The sequence below is a fragment of the Phaseolus vulgaris genome, chromosome 10 (assembly GCF_000499845.2).
Source record: "Phaseolus vulgaris cultivar G19833 chromosome 10, P. vulgaris v2.0, whole genome shotgun sequence".
Classification (NCBI taxonomy): Eukaryota; Viridiplantae; Streptophyta; class Magnoliopsida; order Fabales; family Fabaceae; genus Phaseolus; species Phaseolus vulgaris.
Genome location: NC_023750.2, coordinates 898,934 through 913,338, shown reverse-complemented (window position 1 = coordinate 913,338; position 14,405 = coordinate 898,934). Strand labels below are relative to the sequence as shown.

Sequence of the window (14,405 nt, the reverse complement as noted above, 5' to 3'; positions counted from 1 at the left end):
AATTAAATAATCTAATGATTTGAATTCTTCAAGTCCTACTCCAAAAATTAATTAGTTAAATGGATCCAAACAAAAATTTGTCACATTAGCTGTTAAACTTGTTATTAGAGAATGTGTAAGATGGACGGATCGATTATTAATCACTGGTTCTTATTACTAAATTAATTAGTTGCTGGTTATTTTTATAGTATTATGCCACTCTTGAAGAGATTTTGTACATTTTTAATAATGTACGAAAGAACTTAGGTAAGTAGAACACTTTGTGTAAATAAAATGTCTATATAAAGTCTTTAATTACAGAGGAATTCCAGATTTTAAAACTTTTAAATTTGCACCAACCTTTTATTTATTTAAGACAAACGTGAAAGTTTCAGTAAAATGATATAATAGTTTATTTGTTCAGTTTTCAATATGATTTATAAAAAATATTGACATGAACTAAATTGTTAAAAAACTTAAGTGGAAAATAGTTCACTTAATAAATTGAAAAATGATCTCAACAACTGGACTACTTTTGTGAACCAAATCCTTGTTTTAAGCTGCATAAAAAAAGTGTTTCTTGCTAAAATTTTAAAAATATTTAATGAAAGCATGTAATAAGGAATTTATTAAGAATTTAAAATTTATACTTTATTTAATATTTGTTATATATTTAAACGTTGAGTAATTGTAAGGAGAAGCTAAGAATAATGGTCGAAATATGCTATAGCTAAGAAGCAACTTTTGTTGAATTAGTGACTCTTGAAGTCTTGAATAAGTTCAGTTAAACTTCTACACTGGTCCACTTAACTTCCTCTTCTTTTTGGGTCATAAGTCCTAATTCAACATGAACTTTTTTAGTAAGAAACCAACCTGAGATACAAAAGGACATAAGAAAAGGACACATGACAACAATTGTTGAAAACACTTACAGAGCAACTCGGATGAATCTCTTCCTATGATTCAGTTAAACTATTTATTTACCCTTTCTCTGTTTCAGTTTCATAACTGTTTACAATGAACAGATAAAAGCCGTACAGCATGCTGCCAACAACTGTGAAAGGTATTTACTAGTTCTTGAATTTTCTTTCATTCACCTTGAAGTTTAGTTCATCTAACACTAGTATTTGTTTCTTGGTTTGTGATAGGAAGCCATTTCTTATTGAAGATTCTGTACACATTTTAGTTCCAAACAGTTATCATGCAAAGTTGCAATCAGTAGTTTAATAAATTTATTGATGCAGCAAACATTCTTATTTATTCAATAAGTTTACTGGTTGATTGATATCATTAAACGTGATTTCTACACAACATAGAGCATGAAGAATCCTCAACTGCACCTTTGAAATGTGTAGTCACATTTGTTTCAGTTTTTATTTCTTCAAAAGTTATTTTTAGAATTTTATAATTTAAACAAAAAATGACATTTTAGCTGCATTGAATAAGCAGACCCATAATAACTAATATCTGTCAAAAGAAATCTGATTGGTCAAAGTCTTTTCTCCCAATCACACAATGCCTTTTACTTCAACGTGTAGTCGCTAATGTTTGGTAGAAGAATGCATATTTTGGAACTAAAAACAATACAACATACATTTTAAATTCAACAACTAGGGTGATTTTCAAAACATGGATAAATGATAACATTATCAATCAAGGGTAATAGATTCAAGTGATGCCTTGATACATTGTTCTTCTTCTCATAGAATCAGTAGAAATGACTTCTAACAACCAACATTCCAATAACTATTGAATTGGCTAAAAAGCAACTTAAAACGTTGGGAGAAATGCAACTTATCTTTATGCAAATGAGAATATGTTACTTTCGATCATTTGTGAGAAAAAAACCAACAAATGTTAATGGCAACAGATCAATACATTATATCTGGTATTACAATTTGACACCAACTTGATTAGAAATGGCACTAAACCTAAGGCATTGCCAAGATTCAGAAATCAGAACTGGGAATAATCACTTTTATTGTTTTTCCAAAAATAATTAAAGTAACATGCACATAAGGAAACTAGGTCATGTCATCCTAATTTGTTTTTATTTAAAGTAGTACAAATCCAACTCATGTTTTTCAACTTAATAATCACTACATTTAAGATATAAAATTATGAATCTTTTTTGCGAGCCAGAGGGAATCATTTGGGAAATGTAGATTAGCAAACACCATAATGCAATTACAAACCTCAAATTTTTGGCCTCTAGTGCATAGACATCTCAGATTTCAATCTTGGGAATGAAGCACCAGTATGTGTCCTGCTAAGCTACTAACAGCAAATTCCTTTACTTCTTCAGACTCATAATACACAAGCAAGCACTGGTCAGATATAAGATGCATTTATATTTCCATAGAAATAACCCAGCTTCATCTACAAATGGAAAAGGCCTAAAGGGTATTCAGTGTGCAACTCCTCAAAGCTTCTTCTTTTTCTAGATACCACTAATTCAAAGATATGGAGATACAAATGTTTTATGATTACCGCCAAACGCGTGAATTATACCATCACGGGAGAAAACCCTACCGGCCATGATTTGTCTCTAGATCAATTTCATTAACATCTATGTCTGCTATGTTCTCTTTCCCAAATAGAGTGAAATGCACAGTGGCCTGCATGAAGAAGGCTATATAAGTCTACAAACAAGTGCGAAAATTTTTTGACATAACTATTTGACCCACAAATTGACACGTTATTTACAGCTTGCATAGTCAGTTTTATTTCATAACAGCATTCTAGCAATTTTAATCACATGTATGTCCTGAACAGAAATTGCTATGCCAATTTAAGCTTGCCAAGGAAGAAGCTAACCATTTTAGTTTTTCGATTGAACTTCTTGAGAGTGCCTGTAAACCCTGAAAAGGTTCCAGATACAACAAGAACAGTGGCACCTGGCACAAAGAGTTTATATTTGTTTCGATTAGAAGAGGCATTTGTGCCTGTGACCTGGTCAGAAGTTTTCCTATTCCTCCTTTTAGATTTAGTATCAACAATAGCATTCAAAACATCATGGGGTTCTGATTCTGTATTACGAATCCCAGCTATTAGAGCAGCTTTTTTCTCTTCTTCCTCAAAAGCTTGGTCAGTTTTTTCTTGTTCTTCTTTTGCTTGTCTGAAGATTGCATCCACATCTTCAGAAGATAATGGCTTAGGTCTATTGATCATTCTCTTTCTGCACAAGTGAAAATAATCAAGAGTTTTTAATCGTTCTAAACAGGAACAGGGAAAAATATGCATTAAAGACATTAGATTTTTGATATTTTCAACATCTGAAATCATTAATTAAAACTTAAATCGTATATATGCAAACTTAAAAAAAGACACCACCTGTTTGTAATCTTAGAAAAGGTTAGCAACTCAAATCATCATAACTTAATCAGGAATAGGTGTCACTTCTCAAGACAATATAACCTTGTTTTGATCCGTTTATTCATAAACACTTATAAAAAACTAGAAAAATGAAATAAGCTTCACCCATGAACTACAATTAGATGATAAATATGTTTTCTTATTAGATTCACAAATGCATAAGTAAAATCAGCTTTTTTGAGAAGTTAAAATCATTGAGCTTATCCAAAATAAAATTATTTCAACTTATGCATAAGTTATTTTTAACTTTGAGAGTTTTTTATTTTTATTTTTTATTTTCTTCTCCTGTACTTCTAATGGAGGAATTTATTCCATTTTTGCTTATTTTTTTACCTACAAGAGAAAATTATTCACATAGAGTCTGCATGTTTTAAACTTTCCATTCAGTACACTGTAACTTTAAAAAACTGTACTTCAACATTGATTAACCTGTCAAGTAAACAAAAAATAAGAAGTTTCATTGAGATGGTTTCTTGTGTGAATCGTTTTCCAGATTGTAGTCATATCTCTTTATCATAACTAATGAATTGAGGACATCTTGCCTTGCACAAGAGCCCAACTTTTCATAGAAAGATTTACAACAAAATTCTAAAAAGACAGAAGGCAGAAGCAGCAGAAGCTTACGTGTTTCCAACCTGGGAACCAATAAATCCTCCAACACCATCATACTCTCTTATGAAGTCATGTAGTTCTTTGTTCATCACACATCTCAAGAAAACACATCCTGGGAACAATTGCCTTGGTTTAACAGAGAAGGAACCATTCTTCAATCTCCTTTTCTCATTGACAGATGGAACATAAATCTAAAATCATACACTAGCACGTCAATAAATAAAATAAACTTATATGAAACATCACTTGTCATTCACTCCTCAATTTAATTTTTATTTTCATCTTCATCTCCTAAGCTAGTGATGCTGTTTGCTACAAACACCAAGTACCATGGTCAATGGCCAACAGTTTTTATAAAAACTAACTGCAAACTAAGAACCACTTGTTCAAGCTAAAATCTGCAACACTGCATGATTTAGATATTTTTAAGCTATTATTTTAAGGCAAAACATCAATGCAATTCTTTAAGCCATTTATGTTGTTAACTGATCAGACTGAGTTTTTCATCTTAATGCTCTGTGTAATAAAGGTTCACATTAAACATCAACATATGCTACTGAAGTGAATTTCCAATTTAAATTCTAGAGCACACAGAAAACACTTAACTACATCTAACTTGTCTTCATTTTTAACTTTAGGAATATGTTTGAGAAACTATATTAGTTAAAAACATTTCAACAAAATCTTATTTACAACCTTAATTATGAAGCTGTTATTGTAAGTACCAGTGTTTGAAAACTTATTTGAACTTTTGTATGCAACTTATCAGTATGGTACACCATATCAGGTTCTCAATCAGAGTCAACAAGGCCCGTGAATACTTGTACTAATAAATTCTAAATCACGAATTAGGAAACACAGACCACTTTTATCAATTTTCAACTAATTACGAAAAGCTAGAAAATGCAGAAGAAGATCAGAAGACGCCACAACCATGAATGATTGATAAGTCAAAGAAGATTTTTTATCTTGAATTAACAATTTCAAAATAAGAATCAAAAGTTCTACTCAGTAGCCCAGAAAATCTTTTTCTCAGATAACATAAACTTCATCAAAATGAGTCTAAAATTTTCTGAAAAAAAAAGTGAGCATAAGCATATGGCATCCACTAATCAGACACATACAATAAACTATGTAATTAACTAATAGAAAATAATGCTAATAAAAAGTTTCAGATTAAAAAAAATATACAAACAAATACAAGGGTCCAATAAAAAATATACAACTTTTACTCTAATCTCATGCTTTATTCATGGCACTTTATCCATGCATTCATTCATGTGCCAAAGATATGGTTATAAAAAAAATCATATTTTGTAAAACAAAAGATGGAAACAAAGAATAGTAACCTTATCTTCTAAAGAAGAGTTACCAAATCCGAAAGAACACAAAACACTGTCAATGCAGATAACGAAAGAACAACAACCTTACCTTAAATTGGATGTCGGGATAGTGGATAGCGAGGGAGCGAGCGAGGAGTTGTGCGATGTCGTGACCCTTAATCCTTGAAACCCGAATGACCCACCATTGGAGACCCAACTTGGCGAGGTTGTCGAGGTTCAGTTCATCCATCCACGAACCTTTCTTCTTCGGCTTCTCGATGAGTTTCATCTCCACCTCCTCCTTCCAGTTCGCGCCGCTCTTTCTCTCTCTTCTCTCGCTCTTCTCACGCCTCCTCTCGCGCGCGCTCACCTGAGAGAGGGACTCCACGGAAGCTGAGAGGGTTAAGGCTCTGTTTGGAAGGGAAGAAAAAGTGAGAGTGTGGAAGCGCAATGGATTCCATGGAAGAAACAATCCTCTCATATCTTCTTCTTCTACCCAGGAACAATACTATGAAGATACTCCTTTGCCTTTTTATATAATAAAAAATATAATAAAAATTACTAAAATTAATAAAACATTTTATCACACAATTATTATAATTTAAAATTTATTATCCAATTCCATACTTTGCTCATTTTACTTTCAATCTTTCAATTAAATTTCTTCAATTTTTAAAGGAAAGAGACATGAAAAGGTAGAAAAAATACAAAATTTTATTACATTAAACAACACTGTTTGGGCTTGGTTTTATTGTTTTAACATTTTTTATCATACGTCATCACTTTATTAAAAATTTAACATTAATAAAATATAAAAAATATACGAAAAAATAAATGATCAAATTTACATTTTGATATTAATAAAGTGGTGAATGGTTATTAAATCTAGAATTTAATTGGCAATAGTTAGGAGTTTAATAAATGGAAATAAAAAGATATTCAGATGATATAACTTTTGAATAAAATGTTATTTGTAAATAAAATAAAAATTGAAGTACATGAGTTAATTTAACTTTTTGATATTCTTTTGGATCTATATATTCAGGCAGCATTTTTTCTTTTAAGTTTTAGGATTCTTTTATGAAGCTTTTATTCATTTTATTTGAAAACTCTACCAACATTTTATTTGGAAGATGTTTCTTTGTTATGCTAGTTCAGTTTCCAAGTTAAAATGTATATCTCATGGGAGAAGAGTGAAGGCTCTGTTTCTAGCCATTTGCTTTTCATGGGAGTAGCACTTTTTTAGTATACAAAATCCTATACAATTAAAAGTTGGCATGTAAACTTTAATGCATATAAACTACTATCCAATCAATTTCTGATTTTCTAACCTAGGATTGAAGAAGTAATATAAACTACATGACTAAATAGCATGTGTGCAGCAATGATCTAAAATATGACTCCCAAGTTAGAAGCAAAACAGAAATCTGCATAATCATTAAACAACCAGAAATATAGATTGAGAACTATACCTGACTTCATTCTCTACACACAAGCAATCACCAAGATGAATAATGACAAGATATTACAACCAAATTCTCCTCCCAATCACCAAGCACGCCATTAGATCCAAACTGAAATTTCATCTAAAAGAATGGCTTGGATAACATATTATGGGTGGTGCCTGATAAATCCAACAAATACTCGTATGGGTAGGCTCGAAAATGGATCTAATACCATATTACAAAGTGGACTTTAAGCCTAACTCAACCCCATAAAACCGGCTAATAGGATTGAGGCTTGCACCCACTTATTTACAATGAAAGGCTTTAATCTCTAGTCGATGTGGGATCTCCAACAAATCTTAACCACTCGATCTAATACAATGACAGGATCAACAACCCTGCTAAAAGCTTAAATTTAAGAGAAGGATGTTCATTAGATTAGGATTCCCTTTGTCAATACACAACTTTTTATATTAGGACTCTCTTGTCAATACACAGCTTTTTATATTAGTCATAAATGAGGAGATGAGTGTAATTGAGAAAAATGGTACCTAGGGGTTTGCTTAGAAGCCAAAGGAAAATCTCTATATATCTGTGTACCAACTACTATAAATTAACAAAAAAATAAAAATATTGATAAACATCCAAACACTTAGAAATCCACCCTCAAAAGCTAGGTATTAAAGAGGGAGAATGAAGTCCTTAAACACTTCACCTAGCATCTCATAATACTATTCGATGGGGACTTAGATACCCATATAATACCCAAATTTCTATCATAGCACCATCACTCAACTTCCTTGTTGTTAGAACCCTCCACCAATTACAACCACATGTAGTAGCCCTTTGCGATACGCCAACACAACCAGTTTAAATACCAATTGATAAGCATCCAAACACTACAGGAACTCACCCTCAAAAGTTAGCTATTAAGGAGGAAAAATCAAATACTTAAATAATCCATGAATATCTCATACTACTACTCAATGTGAGACTTAAGCATCTCACAATATCCAAGTCCCTATCAAATATATGCTTCATGTCTACACTTTATATATGTTGTACTTACTGATATAAATTATCAGAATTACAGAATATATTTTTAGTTTTCTTTTCAAGTATAACCTTTTAACTCCATATCTACTGTACAATATCTCATATTCTATATTTTATTAACATAGTATTGTGTTTTCTTTAACTCTCCATTTGATAGTAGTAGTAGAAGAACAAAGAAGAATATTTCAGGAGAGAGCATTTGACAAAAAGGAGATGGACTGATGGGATCAATTGATCCATATAGCTAACCTCATTCTATCACCTAATGAAGATGTTGTTTCTTCAATAACTACTTTGGTTCAATGATTTCAAAGAGGGAAGGGGATCAAATCCACCATTCTCCTATTTGCCTACCCCTCTAATTTTGGGTGGATTTTAAGGAAAGTACTTAATTTTTTTCATGACTAAATTAGCCTTGAATTGAATACTTATTATAATGGTTTTTGTCATTTGTAAGAGTATACAACAATTAATTTATTTTCCCTCACCCCGTTCCTTTTAACTGAAAGAGTTTATATCTATTATTATTAACAAAAGCAAATGCAGTAAATGATTCACACATTCAGTTATAAACCAATAGATTCCATACTGCTGCTTAGATATACATTCATTAAAAGGGCAGAAAACATGTAGGTTCGTATTAGCTAATAGAAAAACAATACTTATATTTTTGGATGTTTCATGATAGAACTTTGAAAAGAAAACAAAAAAATAGAGCCAGAAGTATGCTTTGCCAAGCATGGCATACATTTAAAGAATAGGCAGGTCTGAGTTAAGATACCTATGTAAAAACATCCAAACAGCTGCTTTACAATTCTTTGGAGTATTTCCACATTAGCAGCAGCAAGAGGAACCTATGATGAGAATATCAAACACAAAATTGGACCTTAAAACAATTAATAAAACACTTGTAGAGAGAAAATAGACATTAAAACTTTTGATTTTTCAATATTTACCATTACAGAATGACTCAGATTTTCACAGTCCCCACAACCCATAAACTTTGCAGGTTCGTCAGGACCTTTCCTTCTGTTTTTTATCTAAAGCATATTTACAAATTTTAATTTTGTAGACTCAGAAGATACAAGAAACATTATCATAGATAATAATACATGAGTTTCAGAAATTTAACACGACATGAAAAGAAGCACACCAGCTAAAACTTATAAAACTGAAAAAATACCTTCAGAGTGAAAGTGCACCCCTGCACTCCACAACACTGCAATAGTAATGAGACCTCCTTCCAAAGATTTATTAGGAGGTGCTCACACTGGAAAAACTTATGTCAACATTTTGAATGATTTTTTTATATAGTAAGGTTTAGAAATATAAAATCATGACATAGCTAAAGAAAATACTAATATCTTCTATATCTTTGAATCTTACTCCCCAATTTACATCAGCACCCACAGTCTTGCTTTCCTGCAGAAATGTAGATGTCATCTTAAACAAGTTGATCAGGAAAGAATAATAATCACAGGAGGAGAAAGTGACAGAACAACACATTTGAGTTAGAAATTTAAAGTAAAGTGTGAAACCACCAGCCAGTGGCACAGTTATTTCACATCATGTTGTGGAACATAGCACAATCAATCATTTTGAATTTTGCACTCAGCTATCAGTATGGTACACCACCATATTCTCTAAGCCAAATTTGACGAAAGAACGCATAGAAAGAAAAGAACAAATAAAAGGTTTAATGAAACAATTTGAAAATTTTATTCATTAGAAGGTACAATACAATATATTCGTAGTGTACATGTACAATCAAAGATCGATAGCCTTATCTAATGACCAAAAAGCTAATAAACTATTATCTAATGTTCAAAAGCTGATAAACTAAATAATAGTGTTATCCACAGCAGGTCCCCTTGGTGTCAGATTTCATTGCAGCATCAAAAGATATCTCTATGCATTACCCTCGGAATGAGTTGAAGGCGGTGGATGATCAGAAAAAATACCATCCAAGGTTTCCATGCTTTCTAATGAAAAGTTTGACCAGTACCCCGTATCTAAAGCAAAATCAATGTGTGATAGATCCATGTGTGACTGGTGGTTCTGAGTTTCCATGTGAAGGGTGGAATCCTCATTTGGTATGTAATTTTTCAGACTTTGAGGCATAGGAGAGGAGTGCTGGTTAGTATCTGAATTGATAAGAGAATTGCGAAAGCTGTCTTTAGAAGTAATCTCTTTTTCAGGATCAACCACCATAACTCTGTTTTGACCGTGAGAAACAAGCTCCTTATTACACGTTGTAGAAGCAGGCTGAAAAAATTGATTGGTGATCATCACAGGATGTGTTTCAAGAATTGGTGAGTTGGTGGAAATCTGTGCTTGATTCGTTGACAATGGAAGCACCTGTAGACCTGAGGATAAAGTAAGACCGTAAAAATTAAATGAAGAACACGACAATAACACTGTATAGTTAATACCGACAAACAATTATACCTCGGTGTTGGTTTTTCTTTCCCGGTGGCCTTCCGCGAGGTCTTTTTGCAATTGTAGGCTCATTCATTGGTTCACTTTTTTTTCTCTTCTTATACAGCTGCACATTGCACGGGTTTGGGTTCTGTACATAAGCGGTGGTAGTAGCAGTACAAACACCTAACAAAAACAAAACCAAATAAGAGTTAAAAACATAAAAACACCATTCCTGATTTTGAAATGACGATTAAACAGGGAAAGAAGCTTTTACCAGAAGGGTTTTGATGAAAAGTTGCAGAGGGTACATTGCTAACAGGGACGTTCACCGGGATTGGCCTCTGAAAGGCATTGTAAGTGTTGACGGCATTGTGCATGTCCTCCATCAGATTCTGAATTCTACATTTTTCTTGAACGATCGCACACCTCTCTTGATCCAAGATCATCTTTTCTCGTCTCAGAGATATATAATCAGCGAGTATTTTGGCCAAATTAAAGGAAGTGTTGGATGACTAGAAAACAAAAATTGAAGAATTAAAGAGACGTTCATAGAAAGAATGAGTAAAAGAGTTGTTAATGGAGGAAAAGTGAAACCTTGCCGAATGGGGAAGCGGCGAAGAGGGAGGGTGCCTCCATGCGCAAGGTGGCTCGTGTTTGTGATAAATTGTTGGCACAGTGATCTACTATGAATGCAACTTGAGAAGGAGAAATATTAATCTTTCCCATTGAATCTTCCACTTTCACTGTTTCTTGCATCACCATGGTTTCTTCTTCTTCTTCTTCTTTTTCTTCTTCTCTCAGAGTGCCCAATTTCAAACTTGGAAGAATAAGAGAGGGACTCTTCACTTATTTATACCTACTGACCAGGGTCTTCATTGCAATCTTTCTTTCTCTAAATATTTTCTTTTTTTTCCCTTTTTAGATTTCATTTTCCTTTTTTAACATTTTTAACATGGGCCCAGACAGTTTTTAATATGGAGTGTGGGGCCCAAACAGTTTTTAAATGGAGTGTGGGGCCAGAGAGATTTCATATGGGGCCCAGATAGTTTTTCAAATGGACTGTGGGGCCAGAGAGATTTCAATGGGGCCCAGACAGTTTTTTAAATACAGTTTCTTCCCGCACCCCATGTTTTTCTTCCTGCACCTCACAATGTAATGTAAAGACAAAAATATCCATATTATTTTTTAAAAACCAAAAAATATACATAAGACCCACACTACTCTTTCTTCTTCCGGATCCATCAATCCATAACAAAAATTAGAATTCAGGATTCAGCAATCCAGAAATCAACAAGTTGCTTTCGAAACACTCATTTATTTGAAAAAGAACACGAATCACTTTCGAATTGATGAATCCATAACCTAAAAAACTCTAGTTTTTTCAAATAAAGGTGAAGGTAAGTTTTGGGATTTACAAAATTGTGGGGGTGCAGGAAGAAAAAAGAAGGGGTTGAAGGAAGAAGAAGCCTTTTCAAATTGAGTGTGTGGCCCACTGCTTTTGTTAAAAGGTGTATGCAAAATGAGAGAGAAACATGCATTTGAAAGAAAATGGGCCCATACTTTTTAATGCTTCATACTCTAATGCATTAAATGACTTTTGGCACCTCCATATTAATATTTCCATCCCAAAACTTCCACTATTTGCATCACCCTTTTAATATCAGCACAACCTTTTGTACACAAATCTAGGACCAATATGCTAGCCCAGTAATTTCACTTTTGGCACCGACTTTTAATATCTGCACTGCTTTAACCAAATAAACCTCGGTCCATTTTTCTGACCCAGTAGATTTCATATTCGCCACTTCATGTTAATATCCGCACCATCTATGTCAAATAATCCCGAGCAGCACTGTTGCTATCTGCCACCCCTCTTTTATTTATACACCCATCAGTTTTAGTTTTTTTTATACTCAATACTTTTTTCGATAAAAATATAAAAAATTAATAAAAACATCAAATACAAAAATTTAAAATTTAAAAATATCAATAAACAAACAATTTTTTTTCAAAAAAAGTCCTCCTAAATCCCAGTTAAGATAGATGGTGACTCCACTAGAAACGGTTGAGAGTCGGGCCAATTAATTAAACATGTGAAAACAAGTGTGATTTTCTGTGTGTGTTTATCTTTTCCCTTTTCTGTACATGTGTGTGTCCTCTTTGTTGTTTTTTTTATTATTGGATTATTAAACCATAGGGTAGAAAATATTGTTATATTTGCCTGAGAATTTTTTGATTGTTTTCTAAGTGGGGAATTGGGTATGCATATTTCTTCCTTCACACACACTTATTACATATCATGAGTGAGACCCTATACTTGAGTTTGAGTAAGTTTATAATTAGAGGGGTTATGTAGCAATGTCATCGGGATGTACTTTCTCTTTGGCTATTGTGAGAACCCCAACTAGAGTCTATTATCTTCATTTGTGCTTTCACATCAAGTTGATTCTCAATTGTTGTGAAAAATGCAGTAAAATGAGACTTAGCTCTGGTAGCCTCAAAACTTTTAAGACTTAAGAGCTAATCCTTGTGAAAGTGCATATGCTCCCTTGGAACTTGAGATTTTAGGATGAACCTTGGTAGGAGCACAAAGGGATATGTTGCACATCCTTACCTTTCACTTGTGTTGAACAATAAGACACATTGCGTATTGTAAAGATTTTTTTTCTAAAATTCTTGCATTGCATGTCTTTTGTATTTTGTTGGTATATGAAAAATTGTGAATTTTGTTTTTCCAAACATGTGGCATGCCTTCTATCAATTTCATTTACTTCTCATACATTTTATTTGTTTTAGGCATGCTTTGTATCAGTCTCATGTACTTTCTATAACTACCTCCCCTTTTATAGCCTGACAAGACATATGTCTTTCTCCCTTACTTTCCATTTGTTATGTCTAACCTAATAATGACAATAATAAAACCAAGTCCATAACCAATCCTATGGACCCATTCAAGTAAGTTTTCTCATGAAGGAAACACCTACATAAAGTTATTATAACAATATTACAAAATCACTTCTTCAAATTATAATGCAATAAACATGAATAAAATGAAATTTTATTCAGCTCATTTGTTGTAAAATGGGTACCATAGTCCCCTTCAACTAATTCATGTTGATGCACAAAATTCATTAATTCTTCCATGTTACATATCATTTCTACTTCATTGGATCTTTTTGTAATCAATCCAACCTCCATGTCCATACTTACACCTTCATTAATAAAACATAAATTTTCATTTTATTCTAATTTTCATAAATTCACACAATTATGTAAAATAAAAACAACATTCAATTTCTCTTTCGGATTGTGTAATCCATAACTCATTTAATAACTACAAAAATAACTTTCGGATTGGGTAATCTGTAAGGCATTTGCCAACTTAAAAATGGCCTACAGATTGTGTAATATGTAAGTCATATTTTAAGAGAATAAATGAATTTCGGATTAGGTAATCCGTAAGGCATATTTTAAGTTATAAAATGACTTCTGGATTAAGTAATTCATCATTCATTTAATACCGAATTATGCAATTCGAAAGTGTGAATTTTGGTTCATTTCGGATCCGATATATGTACAGATTAATTAATCCATAACCTTTAAATTTTGTGTTTTCCTTCTGAATTACATAATACAAAACTTAACTACAGATCTGAAAAAAACATTCCAAATTACCAAATACGAAACATAATATTCTATTACAAATTTTTTAATCCAAAATATTATTTTAATCCAGAACTGAATTTCGAATTATGTACATGATTCTTTCATATTCTTTCCTATTAACCGTTAGGAGATGGTGGAATTGTGATTCTAAAAGTCAGATGTGTTGGTCAAATTCCAATAGGAAGAAAGGTCAATTCCAATTTGGTAAGGTGGTCAAATATGTTTCTCTTCTCATTCTAGAATCTAATTCAATATTTCTCTTAAAATTGGAAGTCCCAAGTTTATTATTAATGGCTTCTTTCCTTAATTCCAGTCTTCTAGAAGACAAGTTAGCCATAGTTGAATATAAAACCACCCAAGCATAAGAAAATGTCATATAAAGCCTAATTAGTCATATAAAGCCTAAGATCAATTATTTTGAGGAATGTTGATATTTGTATAAAAATAATATTAATAATAATTAATAGTTTTTTTATTTTAAGTATTTAGATATAAAATTCGAACTATGAAAACAAAAATTAGTTTAGAG

The 14,405-nt window shown here is 32.3% G+C and overlaps 2 protein-coding genes across 3 annotated transcripts; both read right to left on the bottom strand.

The window, feature by feature from the left end:
* Positions 1-1,935: 1,935 nt before the first annotated feature.
* Positions 1,936-5,933, bottom strand: LOC137818744 (uncharacterized). Of its 2 annotated transcripts, XM_068622331.1 has the most exons (5): positions 5,398-5,802; positions 3,979-4,157; positions 2,797-3,157; positions 2,470-2,597; positions 1,936-2,358 (listed from the first exon to the last, which is right to left on the bottom strand). In XM_068622331.1, the coding sequence occupies exons 1-4, from the start codon at positions 5,767-5,769 to the stop codon at positions 2,508-2,510; spliced, it is 1,002 nt and encodes a 333-aa protein (XP_068478432.1). In that variant the 5' UTR covers positions 5,770-5,802; the 3' UTR covers positions 1,936-2,358; positions 2,470-2,507. The 2 variants fall into 2 exon arrangements, with proteins under 2 accessions (XP_068478432.1, XP_068478431.1); XM_068622330.1 differs by having other exon boundaries at positions 1,936-2,597; positions 5,398-5,933.
* A 3,464-nt stretch (positions 5,934-9,397) lies between these two features.
* LOC137819000 (uncharacterized) lies at positions 9,398-11,014 on the bottom strand. The gene is made up of 4 exons (XM_068622690.1): positions 10,805-11,014; positions 10,485-10,722; positions 10,238-10,393; positions 9,398-10,155 (listed from the first exon to the last, which is right to left on the bottom strand). The coding sequence occupies exons 1-4, from the start codon at positions 10,970-10,972 to the stop codon at positions 9,698-9,700; spliced, it is 1,020 nt and encodes a 339-aa protein (XP_068478791.1). The 5' UTR covers positions 10,973-11,014; the 3' UTR covers positions 9,398-9,697.
* Between the last annotated feature and the right edge of the window lie 3,391 nt (positions 11,015-14,405).

What these genes read in the sequence shown, in the direction of transcription:
- LOC137819000 (XM_068622690.1), bottom strand. Translation starts at nt 10,972, where the DNA reads ATGGTGATGCAAGAAACAGTGAAAGTGGAAGATTCAATGGGAAAGATT. An exon ending in TTTTCATCAAAACCCTTCTG is followed by an intron (nt 10,394 to 10,484) that starts GTAAAAGCTTCT and finishes TGTTTTTGTTAG; the next exon opens with GTGTTTGTACTGCTACTACC. An exon ending in AAAGAAAAACCAACACCGAG is followed by an intron (nt 10,156 to 10,237) that starts GTATAATTGTTT and finishes CTTTATCCTCAG; the next exon opens with GTCTACAGGTGCTTCCATTG.
- LOC137818744 (XM_068622330.1), bottom strand. Translation starts at nt 5,769, where the DNA reads ATGAGAGGATTGTTTCTTCCATGGAATCCATTGCGCTTCCACACTCTC. An exon ending in ATCCCGACATCCAATTTAAG is followed by an intron (nt 4,158 to 5,397) that starts GTAAGGTTGTTG and finishes GTATGATTTTAG; the next exon opens with ATTTATGTTCCATCTGTCAA. An exon ending in TCAATCGAAAAACTAAAATG is followed by an intron (nt 2,598 to 2,796) that starts GTTAGCTTCTTC and finishes TTCTTCATGCAG; the next exon opens with GCCACTGTGCATTTCACTCT.